We start from the raw sequence: 24,579 nt of genomic DNA on the forward strand, positions 1-24,579 counted from the left end.
CGGATGTTATTATTATTCACTTCCGGGTGAGACTAATCGGGCGCCATCTTGTCTTGTTCGCGAAGAAGTAGAAGCATCGAAAGGGTTGGAGAGGTATTATAGGAACGGTGGCGACACGGTGTTCCGGAATCAGAGTGGGTAAGTGGTGGAGAACGATTAGGCGTGGGGACTTTCCGGGTCATTAGAATCTTCTTGGTTTCTGTGGCGAAGGTAGCATAACTTGAACACGGAGGCTGCGTACGCTGCTTGGCGCGACCGCTGGAACCTCATCTTCCTTAAAGCGGTGGCGTCCGCCTGACTTGGTGAATCATGGCGCTGCTCCCGGTTTAAAGGAAATGTTCGTATTAAGGAGAGTGCTCGCGACCTCTCCCTCTAACTGTGAGAGTTCCCTCTAGGAAGAGAAGGGAGTGATTGTTGGGCTCCCGACCGGCCGTTAAGCACTGCGCGTGCGCAGTGGGAACCCCCCCCTTATGGGGAGGGGGTGCAGGGGAGCAGAGGAGGAAGGGGCCCGGACCTGGACCTTCTCTGCTGTGCACCTCCGATTCCGCAGGCGCAGCTAAGGGCAACTGTGTCCTTTTAACTAACTACAGTTAGGTTCCTTAGTTTGTATTAATGTGTTTTTAAAGTCATAGACACTATGTGTTAAGTAAGCTTCGGGAAAGAAGGAGGTAGCTTCCAACGTTTCACTTTTATTATCCTGTGATGGATATTATTGTCATCTGAACATCATGGGTACTCGACACATTTTGGTTGTTGGTGGTTAATTCATAGAACAACAAAATAAACTTGGAATTTCTGGTTTGAGTGCAGCAAGGCAAACGCAACAAAAACCAGAACCTTGAAGGTGTTTTGTAAGGTGTTACGTGGCTGTAGGTAAGGTAACAGTAAATCAGTTCTTTTAAGATGGTGTTGATTGAGACTGTATGTTAAAATTTTGTTGTTGTTAATAGACTTTGCTTTTTTAGGACAGTTTTGATTTACAGAAAAATTGAGCAGATAGTACAGCTTTACCATATGAACTACCCCCCAACCCCCCTCAGAGAGTTTTTCCTATTGTTAACATATATTAGTGTGGTACATGTACATTTGTCACATTGAATGGACCAATATTGACACATTATTGTTATTTAAAGTCCATAGTTTATTCACATTTCCTAAGTTTAAACCTAATGTCCTTTTTCTAGCCCAAGATCCTATTTAGAACACCCTATAACATTTAATTGTCATGTGTCCGTAGTCGTCTTTGGTTGTGACAGTTTTTCAGGCTTGTTTTCTATGACTGTTACAGGCTGAAAATTCTTACAGTGAAGACCTAACTTCAGTGCCTCAGAATATGACTGTAATTGGAGATAGGGTCTTTAAAGAAGTAAAATGGGGTCGTTAGGGTAGGCCCTGTGTGCTATAATGGTGTCCTTATAAAAAGAGCAGTACACAGAGGGAAGACCACATAAAGACAAAGGTAGGAGACAGCCATCTACAAGCCAAGAAGAGAGGCCCCAGAGTGAAACCCCCCCTGATGACAGTTTGATCTTGGACTTCTAGCCTCCAGAACTATAAGGAAATAAATTTATGTTGTTTGAGCTACCCAGTCTGTGGTACTTTGTTATGGCAGCCCTAGCAAAGTAATACAGTGACCTTGACAGTTTTGAGGGGTACTGGCTAGGGATATTGTAGGGTGACCTGCTATTGGAATTTGTCTGATGTTTTTCTCATGATAAGACTGGTATTAGGGGTTTTGAGGAAGAAGATCACAGAGGTAAAATGCCTTTTTCATCACATTCTATCAAGGCTACATACTATGAACATGACTTATCATGTTGATATTGTCCTTGATCACCTGCTTGAGGTAGTGTTTGTCTAATTTCTCCACTGTAAAGTTACTCTCCTCTGTCCACTCCCTCCTTTCCATATTGTACTCTTTGGGAAGGAAGTCCCTTTGCACAAAGCACACTTAAGGAGTGGAGAGTTAAGCTTTCCCTCCTTTAGGGTGGAGTATCTACATAATTTATTTGGAATCCCTCCGCATGGAAGATTTGTCTCTTCCCTCCAATTTATTTATGTCACTAAGGATTCAATAGATATTTATGTCATAATTTGTGTTATAATCCAGTAATACTTTATTTTATTGCCCAGATTGTTCCAGTTTTGGACATTGGTAGCTCCTTCAGTTGTCTACTGTGCACCTTTGACATGCCCCCATCTTCCTCCTCCCCCCTTTTTTCCCCTCCCCCTTTTTCGGAGCATCTTCTTACTTCCTGGCACTACAAGATGCTCCAGGCTCATTTTGTATATTTCTTGCCCTAGTTCTAAGAATCAGCTATTTCTCTAATGATCCCTGATTCCTTTACTTTGTTAGAGAATGGTATTAGAAGGAAGACATGTGTTCTTGTTGCCACTGAGGGGTTGTTTCCTTTAGGCTTTTTACATTTCTTTTTTTTTTCTTCCAAATTTATTTTTCAATTATCACTTTTTTTTCGGTATCTATAACCAAAGTATTCAATTCTCCAATATTTTTTGACTACCTTTCTTGAGCTGCAGACTACAAAGTATTTCAGTATATACTAAAATGCATGTCACATCAAATATCAAAAAAGGTTACTACATTTCAAATAATTACAAGATTAACTTTGTTAGTGCCATTTCCACCTAATCTGAATTGATCCAAATGATTTCTTTTTGACTTTGAGATCCATTACCTGGAGTGTAAGACTGAAATGGCAGGGGAGAAGAGGATTGTTGTGTTTTGTGGTTTCTAAACTTTGTGTTTGATGTGAGAAACATTTCATTATATGCACCAAAGGATGGGTGTGTTACTGTATTTCTTTGATTTTGAAATTGATGCTTAAGGGCTTTAAAACAAGCACTACAGTTTCATTCTCATTTATCTGTCACACAGTCTAAGGGATGACTTTTGCAAATATTAATGTTTGTCATTTAAGCAAGTAATTTTAAGAACCTCAAAGCAATGAATGTTCTAATATAGAGTCATGTAAGAAATAAGATAAATGACAGTCATTTCTGGCTGTGTTAGTTTCTTAGGGATGCTGTACCAAATTACCACAAACTGGCCTTAAAACAACAGAAATTTATTCTTTCACAGTTCTCCAGGCTGCAGATATGACTGAAATAAAGGTTTTGGTAGGCTCATGCATGTGTGCTCGACAGCCCTCTCTCTCTCTCTCTCTCTCTCTCCCTCCCTCTCTCTCTCTCTCTCTCTCTCTCCTTTTCTTTTCTTCTCTCTTCTGTCTCTCCTCTAGGGGAGGATCCTTCCTTGCCTCCTTCTAGTTTCTGTTGGTTCCCAGCAATCTTTGGCTTTCCTTGGCTGTAGACACTTTATTCCAGTCTCTGCTTCTGTAGTCATGTGGCATTCTCCCTGTCTTGTGTCTTCTTCTAAAAGCACTAATCATTACTGGATTAGGACCTGCTTTAATCCAGTATGACCTCAACTTAACTGGACTACGTTTGCCAAGACCCTATTTCCAAATAAGGTCATGTTCACAGTTAATGGGAGTGGAGGTAGGACTTCAACATATCTTCTAGGGGGACACAAGTCAATCCATAACACTGGTCAAATTCATAAACTAGATTTTTATAGCTCTGTGCAATAATGTGCATAATCTGCAGCAAATCCTGGTGGTTGATCTTTCTGTTCTTCCCAAATCCCAGTTGTTTCCAAGGAAATAGCAATTAATTTAACCCTGTACAGGGAAAGTCTTGTAGCCTGGCTCATCAATAATCACATTTCTCTAAACTTGAGAAATGGAGCTTAAGAATCTTTAAAATTAAAGCTAAAGGAAGAATGAATAAATTGGAATTGATTTTTGATGTTATAAAGTCAGGGTAGCAGTACTAGAGTTTCATCTTCATTGTTGAATATTAATATATTTACTTGATAATAAATTTCAGTGAATGAGTAAAATATTTTACCACTTAATATGGGCAACGCACTTTGGAGAATTCAAATAACTATTAAGACATTTCCACTGCCCTCAAGAAGATTCTCGTTTGAGCCAAGACAAAACACGTGAAGATTTTCATGACCAGCTTCCTGATTCTTCGTATCTTTAAAAATCTGTAGTAGATTTATTTTAAAAAATACACACTCATGGTTAAATAATTCAAAGAATATAGAAAGATAGTGAATAAAAAATTAACGTTAACTCATCTCTGTTTTCCCTCTCCAGAGCTTACCAATTTTAAGAGGTTTTTGGTAATTTAGGAATTTTCTATACTAAATTGTGTTCTTCTTTAAAAAAAAGGAACTTCAAGTGGCATCATTATTCATCCTGTATCACATGATTTTTTTCACTATACAGTTCATAATACAGTTCGTACATCAGTGTATGTCAGCATATAAAAGTCTACTTTATTCATTTTAATGGCTGAATAGGAGTCCACTGTATGGTTTACTCTTATCTCACCTACTGCCCTTTGAGTGTCACTGAAAGCAGATGTTCACTGTTACAGACATGCTGCAGGTTTTTGAGTTACATGGTGTGTATGCTCATCCATGGTTTTAAGTCCTTGAAGTGGAGTTGCTGGGTCAGAGGGATGATTATTTACAATTTTGATAAAATACTTTAATGCTAACTTGTCTTCCAAAAAGACTGAACATTTGGTGTTTTACCTACACCCTTGTTCAACACACCCTCTGTAGCCAAATAAAGTTTCTCAATTGCAGATTTAATTGAAGCATTTTATTAAATAGCTTCTAACTTCTTACTTCCTTGACTTTTACTGTTACCTTCTTTGCTGCGTTTTATTCTGCTCTGTTTCTCACAGTTTTACATCCTTTCCATATTTTTCTCAGCCTAAGTGTATCAATCATTGTATTTGAATAATAGCTTCTATAAAAACTTTAGGGGGAAAAGAGCTTTGGAAAGCATAGTAAAACTAGAAGCGGTTGGTTTTAACAAACAGAAAAATGGCTACAGATAATACAGATCACTCTTGAAAATATGCAAGTAAAAGCTCTTTGTGCGTAGGAAAACATGGAAGTTTTTGTTTTGTTTTAATAAAAGCTGCAACCTATGATATTGTGAGAAGTAGGGACATTCCAAAGATAAAATGAAATCTGGATAAGTCTTAGATTGCTTTAAGAGAAGAAAATGGAATTGAGTAGAAGTGGATTGGCTTGATCACCTGTCCCCACCCCCAGTTGTAAACTTGAGTGCTATCAAAAACAATACTGAGAAAGTCTTAGTGGTGATATTGACCACTACTTATTGAAGCTTTCTGTGCCAAGTTTTTAATATGTTTCCCATTTAATCCTCACAGTAACCCTATGAGGTAGACATTTATTACATTCACCACTTTACAGATGAGAAAACCAAGGATTAGAGAGTAGTTAATTTGCGCATATTCACACAGCTATTGAGTGGTATAGGCAGGCATCATGAACCAGGGCTTGTGTTCTTAAGTCTAGGTGACAAGTGGTAATCAGAAAACTTAAAAGGGGAATTGAAAACGTTGGCCGTGATAACCATTAAACAGGAGTAAGTAAAAGAAACTTAGAGTGATTTCTAGAAAAGTAAATCTATGTATTGGAAATGATGATAGGGAGTCAATATACATCATTTTCATCATTAAAGTGGTTTTATTGTGTGCACATCTATTTGCAACTCCAGTACGCACTGTGTAGCGCTAGTTATAATGCCTACATTGTATGAGTTTACAACCTACGACAGAAAAATCTATGCACTGAACTCTGATGTGCCATTAGAGCTTTGGAAAACATAGCAAGCTCTGCTTACACCAGCTTTTTTGGTTCTCCTGTATATAGGTCAACAGCTTTCTTATCATTAACCTTTAAAAGTAAACAGGGAAAGAAGAACCTGTAGACCATTCGTTTCTTCATTTGTTGCTTAGTGACTGCTGGTCACTTGCTTTAGGGCAGCAAGAAGCTGTCTGGTACCTTTGGAAGGTAAAAAGATGAATACATTTGTCTTTCTATCAGCTTTAAAAAGGTATTAATCTGGGTATTAATCTGAGGACTTCCCTGGTGGTCCAGTGGCTAAGACTTTGCCTTCCAGTGCAGGGGGGTGCAGGTTTGATCCCTGTTGGGGAGGTAAGATCCCACATGCCTCATGGCCAAAAAACCAAAACATAAAAACAACAGAAGCAATAATGTAACAAATTCAATAAAGACTTTAAAAATGGTCCACATCAAAAAAAATCTAAAAAAAAAAATTAATGGGAAGAAGATGAAACCGTTTGAGGGACAAGTTGTTCTCACCTTGCTGATGTAATTTTTAAACTTAGAATTCCATAGAAAAATCTGAATTTATTACCTTATTTGTACCATTTAAGTTCATATCAGATGGATGAAATCTTTTAAAATGTTTGTTGTTCCTTTTTTTCTCAGCATATATGACAATTCCTAAATTGCTTGACATTATTTTGTATTGTTAATGAATTGTTCAAGTAAATAAAAAAGATATTTTTGAAAGAAAAACGTTTTTAAAGCTTTGCCTTCTCATTTGTGATGTACCTGTTTCCCTTAACTTTATAATGGTAAATCTTTTCTCATTATAAAATTAATGGAAGAGAAAGTTCAAATTAATTTGGAGATGATCACACTTCCGTGTTGCATCTCTAGAATTTATTTTTATTAGTTCAAATAGCTCTTCATAATTTAAGTGCAAACATACACTTTTTTTTTTTTTTTCAGGGCATAAGTAATCTTGCTGCTATGCTTCCAAGCTGTAGTTCTGAATCAACCTAAATTTTAAACAGAAGGTGAACCTCTGAGGTCAGTCAAAATAGCAGTTGGTATTTCTTCTGGGTGTTCCTCTTTATTTATTTAGTTACCTTTTAATTAAAGTTAATTAAAGTTTTCAAGAGTGCTAATGAGTTATTGGTCTTTAAAGGGCTTTAAAGATATAGTAAGTATTTTTAGCTTGGAATTGATACCCAGTACAGTTGTTGGCCTCAGGTGTGGTACTATTTAGTGCCTATTTTGCCGTATTCTAATAATCCCATTATAATAGAATATATTAATACAACTAGAAGATAAGTGCACTTGACTCATAAGTAAACAAGGTATAACAAAGGAATGCATCTTTCCTAATGTACAGTGTTCTTCAGTTGAGAGGTCAGGATCTGCCATTGACAGAACTATGTAACATTCTGAGAATGCTGCAAAGACTGTGGTTGCAAGCTCTAAGAGCCTGGATTGTAGTAGCCAATTGTCGTATTAAAGTTGGTGTCTGTTACTTCCTTAATATCTGGCTTTCCCACTTTTTGTGACCCTGCAATAAATACTAAGGCGTAGTTTTGTATTATTTTTAGAATAGAGGAAAGGGTCAGTCTGACAGGATTCATTTAGTAAACATTTATTTAATGCCTGCTATGTGCTAAGTCCTGGGGTACAAAAATGAAGAAGCATACTCTGCTTACTATGTGTGTCATTGGTTCTTGAATAGGGTTGTATATCAGTGTTGGATGAAGTACAGAGATAAAATGACTGTAAGCATTTAAAACTTTTTATTATGGACGTTTTCAAACTAGTTTACAGATAAGTAAACTAGTGTGATGAACCCCCCTGCCCCCATACTCATCACCTAGATTTAATAGGTATTAATGTATGTTTTTCCCCTCTACTTTTCCATGTTAATTATATGTTAAGAAACCTGGTCTTGGGTAGTTCCCTGGTGGCCTAGTGGTTAGGATTCCGGGCTTTCACTGCCGTGACCGGGTTCAGTCCCTGGTCGGAGAACTGAGGTCCCACAAGCTGTGCGATGCGGCCCCCCACCAAAAAAAAAGGAAAGAAAAGATACCTGGTTTTGTGGACTGTCTCACCTTCTAGATTTGTCTGATTGTTTCTTTTGATACTATTTGGCCAGTACCTTTGTCCCCTAATAATTCCTTTACACTGAAAGTGAGAGCTGAAAGCTCAGTTGGATTCAGGTAAACATTTTTGGTGAAAATATTCATAGTGCTTCTGGGGATGTAATTTTGTATCTCGTGAGGAGACACTTAATAATCTGTAGGGATGATATTTCGGCAACCTTTGAATTTTTGATTTCCCATCAGCTTTTCTTCAAAGACTGCCTGAATCAGCTGTTTTTATTAGGTTTGACAATATGGCAATGTTCTAAGTCTTTTCTACCTTATGCATTCATTAACTATAATTTATAAGGAAGAGTTTTCCTTCATTAGCTAGAGCTATTTGGTTACCCTCTTCAGTGAGCCTTGGTTTGAGGGAGGCTAAATCACTTTTTTTTTATAATCTTCAAAATAATTACATTTCCAGAGAGTTATATTGGGAAAAATTATATTTTCCCCCTTTTGAGCTAAATTGAATAGAGCTGTGCTTGCCCCCAAACTCTTGACATCAGCATTAACATGAAATTTTATACTCTTGCTTGCCAACTAAAAAATTCCAATTGCCTTTGGCAACCTTTTGAGCAGAATTTTAGAGCTCTGATCACATAAATGTATCATCATATAATAATTTCTGATGTGTGAGCTTTAACATTAAAGAACACTCATTCTCATTTTTAAGCTATGTTTATTTTGTTGAAGACAGAAAATCAGATACACTTTAAAAGTCAGGATGTGGGATCAAGGAGGACAGCCTTGGCAGCAATGGCCCTTGAATCAACAACAATGGATGCAGTCATTCCAGCACCAGCAGGATCCAAGTAAGGAAACAAATTGAATTTGGGGAACGGGGAGGGGGATGTCTAGAGATGAGTGGGACATAGGCATTGGAATTAAGGGAGGTAGAGTTGGGATTGGTTTATTGGATCATTTTATGGTCAGATTTTAATTTTTTCTTGTAAATAATCTTACCTAGCATACATATTAGGGAATGGATTTCCCTTTGGAAGATTTCCTCAAAGAGTAGAAAGCTTTATGTAGATTTTAATATTTTTAAAACTGATTTAGTTCTTGTTTTCTAAAGAAAGAGGAAAGTCTTAAATGTGTTGCTTAATCATACTTTTGTTAATTCGGAATCTTAAAATTCTATGTAGATCATAGTCAACTGATGGTATGCTGTATCATTTTAAAATTTCTCTTTAATATGGAATATTTCAAGCATATACAGATGTAGAAACGAGTATAGGGAGCCCCTATTTATTACTTAGCTCCTGCAGTGGTTAATTCGTAGCCAATTTTAACCTGATATGACCCCTTCCACTGTCCTGCCTTTACTGGGTTAATCTTATCCTATTTCTTTTTTTTAATAGCTACATAGCATTCTGTTATAGGACTGTACTGTAATAAATCCACTTTTAGATGATAGATTGTCTGTGACTTTTTGCTTTTTGAAGTCATTCCCATAATTTTGTATATGTACCATTATTACTTGTCCAATTATTTTCTTAGGAAAAAAAATCTAAGAGCTAGGTTTGATAGATCACAGTTGTACATTTAAAAGTTTTAGATGTACATTGTCAAGTTTAACTTCATTTTCATCAAAAGGTATTAGAATATATTTATTTAATCTTTGCTAAACTGAGATGTAAAAAACTGTATCTTAATCTACTTTGTTTACTTTATTAATAGAATTAGATCTTAAAATGGTAACTATAGATATTTGATGAAAGGAGGAACTTTAAGACAGCAGAAACAATGAATTTTGAATAAAGAATGGCTAAGAAGTTGTTAAGGAGATATATTTTGACTAGAGAAGGGAGTTAAAGATGCTAAAGAAGGGTGACTGAGAAGGAACAAGAATAGCTATCTATATTCACGTGAGGTATATAGGATCCAGAGTAGACCTGGAGGGGACCTGTTAGAGAAAGAGTGAGGTTAATCATTTGTTTTTATAGTGGTTTAAAAAAGGAATAAGAGTTTAAAAAAATTCAGTAAACTTAAGGTGCAGGGAATAAATTTTCTTATGAGTTAATATTAGAAATTGGTTAAGTGTTTTTGTGGATGTCTTAAGTAATTTTCTGAATGTCTTAAGTAATTTTTATTATTTTATAGCCTGAGTATGGGTTATTTTTATGTATTATTTTCAACTATAACATTGTGTAATATTTAAAATCTCTAGTAAGGAATAACTGAGAAGCTTGTTTTACATAGAGGCACTGTTTTTTTAGCTCCTACATTCTGAATGCCAAATTCTGCTATGTTAAATTATGTTAGGCCAGATTGACTGGGCTGCATTGGCTCAAGCTTGGATTGCCCAAAGAGAAGCTTCAGGACAGCAAAGCATGGTAGAACAACCACCAGGAATGATGCCAAATGGACAAGATATGTCTACAATGGAGTCTGGTCCAAACAATCATGGGAATTTCCAAGGGGATTCGAACTTTAACAGAATGTGGCAACCAGGTTTGTTGTTTATGTTTTCCAAATTTTAGGACTATTTTTAAAATAAAATGAGGATTAAAATTAAATTGTTTAATTTGCTTAGTTTTATGACTTCTTGAAATTAATGCTTCTTAAAGACTAGGCAGTTTCAATTATATTTGACCTTGAAATTTTGTGGTTAAAATTATTCTATACTCATCTGCTAGCATTGTGGCACTCAGTTTGATTCTTTTCTTGGTTCTTCATTCCTAGGCTGACAGGGGCTGGGAACACTGGAAACCTCACTTGGCATCTAGGGAAGAGAGCATTCTATGTCTCTCTGTTGCAACCTCTGGCCTTTTCAGCAGCAGCACTGGCAGAGCAAAACATGTCTAGTCTCTAATTAAAGAAAAATTGTGTCACTATGTGACAAATTAGTCTGTCAAATATACTCTGCCCCTACCATCCACCCATCTCTCTCTTCCCTTTTTTTCAGATAGTGAAGATCTTCCATAAGTTTTTATCTGTTTATTTTGTTTGTTTGCTTTTTTACTTCGCAGTATGACTAGGTTCCTTGATGCTAGTTCAGTTTTCTATGACTTGTGTTATTAATTATTTAACAGTCACTTCACATTTTTATAGGTGAATCTTATTTTGATTATGCTAATGGTGAAGTCATAGCTCCTTTTCTTTATTAGTACTTATTATTGTTTCTCAATGTAAGAATGGAAAACTCAGGAAGTTATCCTCTAATATCACTTTTAAAAGAATAACGAATATTCTAATCTTTAATACTGAGAAGTAGTTCATTTCTAGTTTTCTGGAGTCTGTGCCAAATTTTCCCACATTTGAAAATGTTTTGGTTCCTAAGTTCATCAGTGATTCACCCTGGCATTCCCACTTCCCCAACCCACTTCCCCAACTTTACTCTGCTGGTGTTCTTTGTGTCCCAGGCAAGTGATTTACCTCTGTGTGCCTCAATTTCCCTTCCTGAAATTGGCAAAAATAGTACCTGATTTCTCCCTACCTCACAGGGATGTTGTGAGGATAAATGTGTTCATGGAAGAAAGGAATTATATAAAAATCTCAAGGTATTATTTTTATGGTATTGTTACTGAACAGAAATAGAAAAATTCAACAGAAGATTGCTTTGGATTTTGTTATGTTCATTAAAAATAATTTTGGGCATTTGATTTCCATTTGTTTAGGATATGAATTAGAGTGGAAGTTAGCTCATTCGAATTATTTATTAGATTAATTCATTGCTTATTTTTAAGGTATGCAAAAGAAATTGGACCAAGAAGTCATAAATTTTTTAATCTTTACTGAAAAATGTAGCTTTCTTGAGATCTTAAAGATGTGTGCTGATTTTGTTATAACCCCTGTTGAATGTTTTTATGCCTAAATCCTGAATAGAATGGGGAATGCATCAGCAGCCCCCACACCCCCCTCCAGAGCAGCCATGGATGCCACCAACACCAGGCCCAATGGACATTGTTCCTCCTTCCGAAGACAGCAACAGTCAGGACAGTGGGGAATTTGCCCCTGACAACAGGCATATATTTAACCAGAACAATCACAACTTTGGTGGACCACCCGATAATTTTGCAGTGGGGCCAGTGAACCAGTTTGACTATCAGGTGAAAGATATTTTGTTGCTTTAATATTGTAGATGTGCACGTAATCCATTCTTTGGAGGTGTCTCATCAAGAGTACCTAAGATATGTGTTTCACTTTTCAGTCTTGTACAGATAAGCACATATTATGTCTCAAAAAAAGTTATCAGTTTTTGAGTATTAAAATCATTAGATTTTTATTTTCTGGTTTTTGATTTGCTTAGGAAAATGGTATAAAGGATTGTTAGGGAAAAATTTGGATAAAGTGCAAAATGTGTAAGTGCAATAGCTATATGATGTTTTGTTTTTTAATTTCAAGATGGTACCTTTAAATATTAAATAAAGTTTAGAAAATGCACGGTAGTTGAATACATTATTTATCAAAAATTATGGTTAAGACATGAATAAAATACATGAAGAACATAGATCATCTTCCTAAATGCAATTCCTTCTGCTATGTAGAGTTAAGACATTTTCTAGTGTTGTCGTTTTTTTTCCATTCTGACATGACATGTTAATGGAATTGTACATAATTTTATTTGTAGCATCTAATTCATTCCTAGGGACATAGAACTCTATGGGGAATAGTGTCATTAAGAGGGGCTATATTTTCTCTAATCACTCTGCCAGGGTCCACCCTTAAATTATAGTGCTAGGTGTCATTTTGAAATAATTGATTGCAATCGTTACCTTTAAACTGAGCTATCATTTAAAATTTTGGGAAAAACTCATGTTATTTCACTAATTGTATGGATAATGGGCATAATCGTAAACAGTATTCACCTTGAGACAGTAATCCTCTTAATCATTCAGATACTTTTTGTATATGAATATTTGGTATACAGATAGGACAGTTTCTCTTTGTTTTGAAAAAATGTAGTAGTGGGGAGCTTCTACTTAGACAACATTTGCTTGGTAGGTCCCCATGCTAACAAGACAAAGAGCTCTGCTGGCATCTGGCTTAGAAAAGCATCTGAAAATGGCAAAATTACAAAAAAAAATATAATGTTATGATTCAGTAGCTTTTATCTTAGCTTAAAATAGATATTTCTTGCAAGATGATAGAAATAAGTTCATAACTAGGAAGTTGGAATTGATTGAAAACTTTTTTTCCCTGTGGTTTTCTAGTTACAGAAAAACTGGCATTTATTTGATTTCTTGGTAGTGGAAGGATACAAATGGATTCAGAATGAAAAAGCTCATTTATATATCCTTTTTTATACTTCTTGAATATAGTATATTATCAGCTGGATTTTATATGGCTCTTTGCATTTACGTAGGCAGAAAATCTTTATCTTTCTTAGGAAAAGTAAGCCTAGGTTCTTGGGGCTACAGAAATATCGGTGGATATTAGAACCATGGAATTCTTGGATTTGCTGCACACATGGATTTCTACTGTCCCAGTTCATAACGCACGTGTGTCCCAGAGAGTATGTTGTATTAATGTGAAGAAAAATAAACTGCAATACTCTTTCAGCATGGGGCTGCTTTTGGTCCACCGCAAGGTGGATTTCATCCTCCTTATTGGCAACCAGGACCTCCAGGACCTCCAGCACCTCCCCAGAATCGAAGAGAAAGACCATCATCATTCAGGGATCGGCAGCGCTCACCTATTGCACTTCCTGTGAAGCAGGAGCCGCCACAAATTGGTAGCTATTTAAGTTTAGTGAACCACAATTGGCATGATTTTTTGATCATGTAAAAAGGATGTTTTATTTTCTTAAATTGTTCTAATACTCTGATATGTTAGGAAATGATACTTCAAAATCCTATCTTTTTATAGTCATAAACCTTAAAATTACAAAAAAGATGCATGCTATCTAAAATCTTTAAAGTTTTGAATATGTTTCTTTAAAATGAATCTTTACCTTAAACTCCAGGTTTTGTGATGAAATTTAAATTTATTGTGACCATAGCATGTTGATATTTCTTCAATGTTGATAGCTACATTATGCCAGTATATGATCAGTTCCCCCTTTAAAATCTCCTGTTTGTTCTCTCTCTATGGACTCTTTGCACTCTCAGTTCATCTGATAATACTGCTGTCAGATTAATTTCTTTATTTCACTTTCCATAGTGTTTGGCAGAAAATTTTAATTTTTAAATAACATAATAGAACTAGTTTATTGCAACTGACAAGTTACATATTTATGTTCCTTTTTATCTGGACATCCAAATCTAGCACTTAAGTCTTTCTCTTTTTTTTTTAATCACAAAGTAGACATTTTAGGAAGATTCTAACTTCTGTTTTAACTTAAGGAATAATATTAGTTCAGATGAATTCTTACTGTGAAGGCTTGTGGTTTTGTTTAATTCTGTTCTGTTTTCACATTTTAGGAAGCAGCATAGTATAACAGTTGGCTGTGAATTAGCCCACATCACTACTTATTGTCTTTGTAACCTTGAGCACATCACTTAATCTCTTTGAGCCTCGGTTTCCTCACTTAAAAAGAGATGGAGTAATAGTAGTGCTCTTTTAGGGCTTTTGGGGATTAAGAGAGATGATGGACTTCCCTAGTGCCTTGGCACATTATAAGCATTAAGGCAGTGTTCACTCTTGCTATTAAAATTGATGATTTTAAAGAAAAGCATTACGTTTAGTGGATTTTTTTTTTTTTGGCGGTACGCGGGCCTCTCACTGTTGTGGCCTCTCCCGTTGCGGAGCACAGGCTCCGGACGCGCAGGCTCAGCGGCCACGGCTCACGGGCCCAGCCACTCCGCGGCATGTGGGATCTTCCCGGACCGGGGCACGAACCCGTGTCCCCTGCATCGGCAGGCGGACTCTCAACCACTGCACCACCAGGGAAGCCCTAGTGGATTGTTTGTATTACCACTGCCTTGCTGGAGAATGATAGTATTTGTCACTAGCACTCAAGTGGCACCAGAATTATTTTTTTTTAAGTTACAAAGATTGTAGAAATTTAAGAATAAGAAACTCATGCATTTACAATTTTTACTTAGCTGACTTATGAATATTTTGTCCCACGTGAAACAGATGCAGTAAAACGCAGGACTCTTCCAGCTTGGATTCGAGAAGGTCTTGAAAAAATGGAACGTGAAAAGCAGAAGAAGTTGGAGAAAGAAAGAATGGAACAACAACGTTCACAGTTGTCCAAAAAAGAAAAGAAGGCTGCAGAAGATGCTGAAGGAGGAGATGGCCCTCGTTTACCTCAGAGAAGTAAATTTGTAAGTAGACACTCCTGACATAAAACTCCTTGTGACATCTGTGTGAAAAGTTAGTTGACTTTTTCTGTCTTATTTGACTTGGTATGATAATCTCTAGGTCCATCCATGTTACTGTAAATGGCATTGTTTCTTTTTTATGGCTGAGTAATATTCCAATGTGTGTATATGGAATATTACACATGCACACCACGTCTTCTTTATTCATTCATCTGTCAGTGGCCATTTAGGGTACTTCCATGTCTTGGCTACTGTAAATAGTGCTACTGTGATCATGAGGGTGCATATATCTTCCTGAATTAGATTTCATCTTTTCTGGATATATGCCCAGGAGTGGGATTGCTGGATCATATGGGAACTCTTAGTTTTTTAAGGAACTTGCATACTGTTTTCCATAGTGGCTGCACCAGTTTACATTTACAAATATCATATGATATCATTTATATGTGGAATCTAAAAAAAAAGATACAAATGAACTTATTTATAAAACAGAATAGACTCACAGACAGAAAAACTTATGGTTACCAAAGGGGAAAGGTGGGGGGAGGGATAATTTGGGAATTTGGGATTAACAGATACACACTACTATAAGTAAAATAAACAGCAAGGACCTACTGTAAAGCACAGGGAACTTTGTTCAGTATCTTGTAATAACCTATAATGGAGAAGAATCTGAAAAAAATGTATGTATACTGAATCACTTGCTGTACTCCTGAAACATTGTAAATCAAAGATACTTTAATTTTAAAAAAGTATTGAAATAAATAGATATTAATTTAGCTTATAAAAAAGTATTAGAGTAATGTCCTTGAGATTACTTTCAGTAAGTATATTGGAGATTGTTTTTATGTATGTATTGTTGAGGGTAGTAAGGAGAAAGGGGACAGCAAATTTATAAAACATTTCATTCCAGAGAGAAATTATTCATTGGGGTGCTAGATAATAGGCTTTACCTTGACAAACAAGTCTGTGTTCTTTTGTTGTAGTACAGCTAACTCCCTAGTGATGGACTATAAAACAAAACTATACTTACACCAACGGATGTAATAGCTTTCATAGTTTTTGACATAGGCACTGAAAGTAACATAAAGTTTTAACTCTTTAAATCTCCATCAGTGGGCTTCCCTGGTGGCACAGTGGTTAAGAATCCGCCTGCCAATGCAGGGAACACGGGTTCGAGCCCTGGTCCGGGAAGGTCCCACATGCTGCGGAGCCACTAAGCCCGTGAGCCACAACTGCCAAGCCTGCGTTCTAGAGCCCGCGAGCCACAACTACTGAGCCCACGAGCCACAACTACTGAAGCCCGCGCACCTAGAGCCCATGCTCTGCAACAAGAGAAGCCACCGCAATGAGAAGCCCACCTACTGCAGCGAAGAGTAGCCGCTGCTTGCTGCAACTAGAGAAAGCCCGCATGCAACAGTGAAGACCCAGTGCAGTCAAAATAAATAAATATTAAAAAAAAAAAAAACTCCATCAGTTAGATGGCATTGAGTGGCTTAGAAATTTTTTTGTTTAGCAGCAGTATGCTCCTAGATGGTATGACAGCCACAGCACTGGCCAGTAATGCAATTCAGGAAATGGTTCTTCCTCCCAAGGCCATTTTCTGCTTCAGCAATAAGTCTCAAAGACAGCAGATTAACTAGACTTAAGCAGATTGGCTTTGCTTAAATTCCATGAATGCCATAAATTACTTTTATTTTTTAACAAAAGAACCGTGCCAAAGATATGATTTTATTCTGGGTGTTATACCGGTAAGAAACAACAGGCTGCCACTATTAAAGTTTACCTTTAACAAAGAAAAAAAAATTTTTTTCAGAAGACATGAAATAGTGGATTTTCAGGTTTGATGTTCTTTTTTTAAGTGTCAAAAAAACTGTTTGGAGATTATCCTCCCTCTTCTCCCTGGTGCTTTTGGACTTGTGTCACATGTATCTTCCCCTGGTTCAGATAGTCTTTCCATAGTTGTATTTAGGTGATCACCTTGTCTTTTACTTAGTAGGATTGTTAGAGTGACTATGGAATACTTCTTTGCCTAAAGAAGTCCCCTTTTTAAGGTATGCTCTCTGGATACTGAAAACCTAAAACCATTCAGAGAGACAAACTGCTGGTATTTCCTCTATCTGAAGTAGACCTCATTTCTTGCTTATCTGTCTGTTACGTAGCTAAAAAAAGCAAATTTCACTAGCTAGCTGATATCTGGAAACTGACTTTAGATTTTTAAGTCACATGATTTTAGGTAAATAGCTTACATTTACAGCTGTAAAAGTTACACTGAGGGCTTCCCTGGTGGCGCAGTGGTTGAGAGTCCGCCTGCCGATGCATGGGACACGGGTTCGTGCCCCAGTCCGGGAAGATCCCACATGCCGCGGAGCGGCTGGGCCCGTGAGCCATGGCCGCTGAGCCTGCGCGTCCGGAGGCTGTGCTCCGCAACGGGAGAGGCCACAACAGTGAGAGGCCCGCGTACCGCAAAAAAAAAAAAAAAAAAAAAGTTACACTGAATAATATGACTGTGGTGCGTTTATCCAAAATTCTACACGCCACTCATGTCAGGACCATCATATATAATGGATATTAATTAAATCAGTCTCTGGGCCTGATGTGCTTCTAGTTATTTATAAAATAAGGTAAAACTTAGGAAAAAAATTGAAAAATAATTGAAATTGATTCTCATAAGTCATCTTGTAGTCTTAATATTTCCTCTCAGGTAACATTTTAAATTATCAAATGAAATCTATAGCACAAAAATGTAATTTAGAGAAATTTCATCTTTATATATCTGTTTCATAGACTATAATTTGGGTTTTAAAATAGAATATATAAGATAATTATTTTATATTATAAGCATGAATTTGGGCTACCCGAAAGTGCTATTACTTTTTTTAGGATAGTGATGAGGAAGATGAAGACACTGAAAATGTGGAGGCCGCAAGCAGTGGAAAAGTCACCAGAAGTCCATCTCCAGTTCCTCAAGAAGATCAAAGTGAACCAGAAATGACCGAAGAAGAGAAAGAGTATCAAATGGTAGAATGTTAAATTTCTTACCTTTACCATGTACAGGCTTAAAAAAATTTTTTTTTAATTGAGGTGTAATTGACATGCTACGTTATATTATAGGGTTTATCTTGTTTATAATTTTTTAAAATTATTGGTTGGCTATCAAACTTGAGAGAGAACTTGTGAAACAGTTATAAAATGTATATTTGCTGGGTGATAATGTCTGCAAAATCCAAGTAACATAATATGAAATCACAGCTTATAAAGCAGTTATTTAAGCACATTTTTAATTAAACAGTGTTTTACTACATGAGACCCAAGAGAACATTTATTATTTATTATTTTTCTAAAATGTGTGTTTTGAATACTGAAAAAGATTAAAAGGCTGTGTAGAAGTATAAATTTAGGAAGCACTGGATTGAACACAGTTAAACATATTTCTTCATTGCAAGATTTCTCAAAGACTTCAGTGCCTATAATGTGTATTGTCAGTTTCTGAGATTGGGAATATAATGTGCTGCGTTTCTCATATTGAAAGACCAGTGATATTTGAAATGTCTTTAGATGAAGCTGATTCAGTATACTCTTATTTTAGTAGATGAGTAATCTGAATCCCAGAGAGGCCCACATTTGAAACAGCTGTTGGTAGCCAAACCAGTGCTAGAATCCAGCTCTTACTTCAAGTCTATTGTACGCTGTGCTATAGTAATCAAGAAAAAAAGGACTTCATCTCACAGAATGGAATGACTGCCTTTTTGTTATTTTCCTTGTTTTTTTCCCCTCAGATTTTACTTTGAGCTGAGGGTTAATGTAGGTTCCTAAGTGACATAAGAAACTAGTATTGTGCTGCTTACTAATAATATTATTAAATGAAGGGATATTCCTCTCAAAACACTTGCGGAAACTTTTATTAATAGGGACTTGAAAAAAATACTTTGTCTCTAGAATTAGAATTCAGTTTCTCTACTGTACAGATAAATTCATATATATATTTTTTAATCCACATGATTTTAAAATTTTTAAAGTTTTGATAATACAATAATTTTCAAGATACTCTTTTCCTTGGAATAGCTGGTCTGATCTCTTCTCTAAAAATGTTTTATAAAATGGCTTTGCCTTTTAATTTTTTTGAAAATGTCAAACTGTATCAGTAGCTATAATAAATTAGAAAAAAAATATCCTTCCTTAGATGTTGCTGACAAAAATGCTTCTGACTGAAATTCTACTGGATGTCACAGATGAAGAAATTTATTATGTAGCCAAAGATGCACACCGGAAAGCAACGAAAGGTATATTGTGGGTGTTCTTGGTTCTCTTTTTCTGGGGGTCTTTTGGTTTTGGTGGCTACTTTGGACTTTTTTTGTTGTCCTTGTTGAATTACTAGCAGATTTTGAATATTCTCTTGCATGTTTTAACTCTTTGGGAAAGGTTAGATTTGTAGACACCATATTAAAAACTATACAGATATTTTTGTTTTATCCAACCTACCTGAGCACAGATTAGCAGTTTTGCTGTTGTTCTATAAAATGTATTGTGGAAAATTCTTGATGTTCAATTTCACCTGATTTTTTTTTTATATATATAGATACCATGGTATTGGTATATGATTTCTAATACAACTAGTTTGCCTAATGAATTGTGAACCTTCAGAATTTTCACAGTTTACCACTTATAATTTTTACAGAAGCAGCTAATGTCCCCCCCTCCCATATTTTTAGTAACACTTAAAAAGTATATTGAAAGAAAAATTTGAATTATGGGCCATACCTAAAAAAAAAAAAAATACCAGTGTACTGGTCAACATTTTTCCTCATTATCAACCAATTACAGCTCACATCAGAATTATAATTTCAAGGCCAGACATGCTACTGGTTTAAAATGAATGTTATGTTTTTAATGTTTCTTCTCTCCCCAAAAAGCAGCAATAGTAGTAGATTTAACAATACCATAGACTCTCATGACTATGAAATCGTGGCTATTTGTGTTAACATGTTGTTCCTGTTGTTGATGTGATACAAAGCTCCTGCAAAACAGCTGGCACAGTCCAGTGCACTGGCTTCCCTCACTGGACTCGGTAAGTATTCTCCTTATTTGTGAGAGGGCCTTAAAGGGAAAAATGACACTTACCTGTCTCTCTACGTGTTCTGTTTTGAAACTGTACTAGTCCTACACAGTTTATAAAATTTAGGTTTTAGGGTTATAGCCTCTAAAAGGTTTTTTTTCTTTTTTTTTTTTTACTAAAGCATTCACAATGGGATTATTATAAATGTGGTGGCTAATTCATAGTTTATTAGTACAAGTTATAATAGTTCATAATTTAGCCATGATAGCATTTAAGCTCACTTTCAGAATTATTACATACATGCCGTAGGGAAAAACCTATCCACTATTGCTCTTAAGGACCTTTATTTAGATCGTGTTGCAGCAAGTCAAGTTTTTACATAGAGGAAAGGGTTTATCTTACAGCATGATAGTAGTGATGTGTTCGTAATTTGCAATTTGCATGATATATCATCAAGTATATAAGAGCTTGAATTTGCCTTTTCCACATCATCATTTCAAATTAATATTTGTGAGGGTCAACAGAAATGGGTAAAACCAAATGCCCATGTGATTTTGTTATGATTACTATTTAGATCACTTCAGGGTGGGGAGCAGTTTTAGCACCATACCATCTCTGTATCAGTGAGAATTACAGTATTCCAACTTTGTTAGGAAAAAAATATTTAGCATCCCTTGGATTTCTAAGCTTTGAATAATGAAAGAGTTAATTTTAGAAATATTTTCAGGATCATCATAAATTTGAGTAAGGTAGTTTGAATTGATTATGCTTTAGTAAGGCTTTGTTACTGCCCTATTAAATGGCTTTGTTGGTTAGCATGGACAGTAAGACAATTTTCAAGATTCCCTTATGGTGAGAAATATATGAAATATTCTTGAAAGAATAAGATACTAAGTATCAGTTTTCTTGAGGATTCTGTGTTCTCCTTAAGCATTGTAATTTATACTCCTCCCCACCCCGAATAAGCATATTCTTCCAAGAAAAAGCAATGAAAAAAGAAATGAGCTTTCTTCTCGGACCTTAAAAAGTTTTTAGTGCCTAGAATAATTTTTACATATGATAGACTGGGCTTTATGCACACAGGTGGACTGGGTGGTTATGGATCAGGAGACAGTGAAGATGAGAGGAGCGACCGAGGTTCTGAGTCATCTGACACTGATGATGAGGAATTACGGCACCGAATCCGGCAAAAACAGGAAGCTTTTTGGAGAAAAGAAAAAGAACAGCAGCTGTTACATGATAAACAGATGGAAGGTATATCTTTTAGACTCAATGTTTGTACAGTTCTGTTCATATTTCTTTTTTTTAATTTTATTTATTATTTTTTTTTGCGGTACGCGGGCCTCTCACTGTTGTGGCCTGTCCCGTTGCGGAGCACAGGCTCCGGATGCGCGGGCTCAGCGGCCATGGCTCATGGGCCCAGCCGCTCCGTGGCATGTGGGATCTTCCCGGACCATGGCATGAACCCGTGTCCCCTGCATCGGCAGGCGGACTCTCAACCACTGTGCCACCAGGGAAGCCCCATATTTCTTTTTATTTTATAACCATCTTAGAAATACCAAACGATAGAATCAAGGCTAGATTATAAATAATATGTAATGTAACTGAAACTAAGGTGTTTTGGCTCATTTGCAGTTTTTATCAAAGTTAAAGTCAAAATTGATTGTAAAAAGTTATAGTTTATAAAAGTTTTTTTGTTTTGTTTTGGGAGACATTAGTTCCATTGGCTGTAAGTTAAGCTATTTAGTGTATTTTTATTTCTTATTAAAGTTCTTAACAGGACTACCCTGGTGGTCCAGTGGTTGAGACTTCATCTTCCAATGCAGGGGGTGCAGGTTTGATTCCTGGTCAGGGAGCTAAGATCCCACGTGCCTCAAGACCAAAAACCCAAAACATAAAAACGAAGCAATGTTGTAACAAATTCAATAAAGACTTTAAAAATGGTCCACATCAAAAAATCTTTAAGAAAAAAAAAAAGTTCTTAAAATGAAAAAACTTTTGAAAGGGGAAATATATTGTAAACTATTGAAAAGTAATTTGTGCTAGCATATTTAAGGATAATAGAGGACTTTTTAGAAGGTTTTTTATGTAAAATGTTGTACATGTATACAGTTCTTAGTTTATATAATGATACTAGGAATAATGAAAGAATATTTATTTAGAATTTCTTTTTTGAAAAATCTTATTTGGACAATTTGAGAAGTAATTATTAAGAGTTAACAGCCAAAAATTTCCTATAAATTACTTACTTACCTTCAAGTTACCTTACTGTACAAAAGGGAAATCTTTTCTTACTTGCTTTACTGTACCTCTACACTTTGGTACTCTATTGCTGTACTGTCCAGGAAGGCAGCTAACTGCATGTAGCTATTGAGCATTTCAAATGAAGCCAGCCCAAATTGAGATGTGCTGTAGGTATAAAATACACACTGTATTTCAGAGACTTTACATTAAAAAAAAAAAAGCAGATTATCTCAATATTCTTTTTAACTGATCACATGTTGAAATGATAATATTTTTTGTATGTTGGGTTAATAAAATATGAAAATCAGTTTCACCTGTTTCTTTTTACTTTTTAAATGTAGCTGTTAAAAAACCCTGCATTGCTTATTGCATTCTATTTCTGTTGAACAGTGCTGCTGTATTTTTGTAGTCTGATAGCTTGAAATTTGGTAGCATGGGAGTTTTTTCATTGCACGTTTGCCTTTCTTACTGTTTTTGTCTTTTTCTGTTTCAGAAGAAAAGCAACAAACAGAAAGGGTTACAAAAGAGATCAATGAATTTATCCATAAAGAGCAAAATAGTTTATCACTACTAGAAGCAAGAGAAGCAGATGGTGATGTGGTTAATGAAAAGAAAAGGACTCCAAATGAAACTACATCAGTTTTAGAACCAAAAAAAGAGCATAAAGAGAAAGAGAAACAAGGAAGGAGTAGATCAGGAAGTTCCAGTAGTGGTAGTTCCAGTAGCAATAGCAGAAGTAGTAGTACTAGTAGTACTGTCTCTAGCTCTTCGTACAGTTCTAGCTCAGGTAGTAGTCGCACTTCTTCCCGATCTTCTTCTCCTAAAAGAAAAAAGAGACATAGTAGGAGTAGATCGCCAACAATTAAAGCTAGGCGTAGTAGGAGTAGAAGTTACTCTCGCAGAATTAAAATAGAGAGCAATAGGGCTAGAGTAAAGATTAGAGATAGGAGGAGGTCTAATAGAACTAGCATTGAAAGAGAAAGACGAAGAAATCGAAGTCCTTCCCGAGAGAGACGTAGAAGTAGAAGTCGCTCAAGGGATAGGCGAACCAATCGGTCCAGTCGCAGTAGGAGTCGAGATAGGCGTAAAATTGATGATCAACGTGGAAATCTTAGTGGGAGCAGTCATAAGCATAAAGGTGAGGCTAAAGAACAAGAGAGGAAAAAAGAGAGGAGTCGAAGTATAGATAAAGATAGGAAAAAGAAAGACAAAGAAAGGGAGCGTGAACAGGATAAAAGAAAAGAGAAACAAAAAAGGGAAGAAAAAGATTTTAAGTTCAGTAGTCAGGATGATAGGTTAAAAAGGAAACGAGAAAGTGAAAGAACATTCTCTAGGAGTGGTTCTATATCTGTTAAAATCATAAGACATGATTCTAGACAGGATAGTAAGAAAAGTACTACCAAAGACAGTAAAAAACATTCAGGCTCTGATTCTAGTGGAAGGAGCAGTTCTGAATCTCCAGGAAGTAGCAAAGAAAAGAAGGCTAAGAAGCCTAAACATAGTCGATCGCGATCCATGGAGAAATCTCAAAGGTCTGGTAAGAAGGCAAGCCGCAAACACAAGTCTAAGTCCCGATCAAGGTAGTATACTTTTTAAAGTATTTTGTCTGATTTTTTAAAAAAAAAAATTTGACTGAATTTATGCAAAGTTGAAAGTGTCCTTTCTCTCTCTCTAATAAACTCAGTTTGGTACTTGATAAATGATCATAGTCTTAAGTAATTTTAGAAATCCTATATAATATTATTTATTTGAAAATTGCAGATTCTTTAGTATAAAATACATTTTTATTTTTAAATTTTATCTTTTCCCTTTCTTTTTTTCAGATCTACAACCCCTCCCCGTCGTAAACGCTGAGGAATGATGTGGCAAGAATGCCATGATGTTTAAAAAATTCCATGAGTTTTAAGGGCTTGTCTCATTATAGAGGCACATTGTGGCTGTGTAGGTGAAACCAGAATTTTTTTTTTTTTTTAATCTGTAAATAGGTGTACTTTTTCCAAATGCTGCTCCAAGTTACTTAATAGGATTTCTTTGTATTACATTTTTTCAAAAAATAGTGCATAATAAGACTATAAACATGCCATTCTCTTTCAGCTGTAATGTTCTTAAAATTATTCTTGAATGTACTGTGATGTCAATAAAGCTCTTTAGTTCATTTTTGTTAACCTCTTGCACATTAATTTTATGATTTTAATCTAAGGAACGTACTTTTATAAAAAGGCAGCTGGAGTTTTG

At 35.8% G+C, this 24,579-nt stretch overlaps 1 protein-coding gene across 7 annotated transcripts; it reads left to right on the plus strand.

The window, feature by feature from the left end:
- PNISR (PNN interacting serine and arginine rich protein) lies at positions 1–24,509 on the plus strand. Of its 7 annotated transcripts, none has more exons than XM_033418781.2 (13): positions 1–138; positions 6,671–6,751; positions 8,507–8,645; positions 10,099–10,287; positions 11,662–11,885; positions 13,339–13,510; positions 14,857–15,047; positions 17,928–18,065; positions 19,228–19,327; positions 20,059–20,112; positions 21,184–21,354; positions 22,838–23,924; positions 24,168–24,509. In XM_033418781.2, the coding sequence occupies exons 3-13, from the start codon at positions 8,558–8,560 to the stop codon at positions 24,196–24,198; spliced, it is 2,445 nt and encodes an 814-aa protein (XP_033274672.1). In that variant the 5' UTR covers positions 1–138; positions 6,671–6,751; positions 8,507–8,557; the 3' UTR covers positions 24,199–24,509. The 7 variants fall into 7 exon arrangements, with proteins under 7 accessions (XP_033274672.1, XP_012395015.1, XP_033274671.1 ...); XM_012539561.3 differs by having other exon boundaries at positions 8,527–8,645; XM_033418780.2 differs by having other exon boundaries at positions 8,531–8,645.
- Positions 24,510–24,579: the final 70 nt, after the last annotated feature.

This window comes from Orcinus orca, chromosome 12, assembly GCF_937001465.1.
Source record: "Orcinus orca chromosome 12, mOrcOrc1.1, whole genome shotgun sequence".
In the NCBI taxonomy this organism is placed as follows: domain Eukaryota; kingdom Metazoa; phylum Chordata; class Mammalia; order Artiodactyla; family Delphinidae; genus Orcinus; species Orcinus orca.

Coding starts and splice junctions, on each gene's coding strand:
- PNISR (XM_033418781.2), top strand. CDS start 8,558: ATGTGGGATCAAGGAGGACAGCCTTGGCAGCAATGGCCCTTGAATCAA. Junction 11,886..13,338: donor TGAACCAGTTTGACTATCAG/GTGAAAGATATT, acceptor ATACTCTTTCAG/CATGGGGCTGCTTTTGGTCC. Junction 20,113..21,183: donor GGCTTCCCTCACTGGACTCG/GTAAGTATTCTC, acceptor TTATGCACACAG/GTGGACTGGGTGGTTATGGA.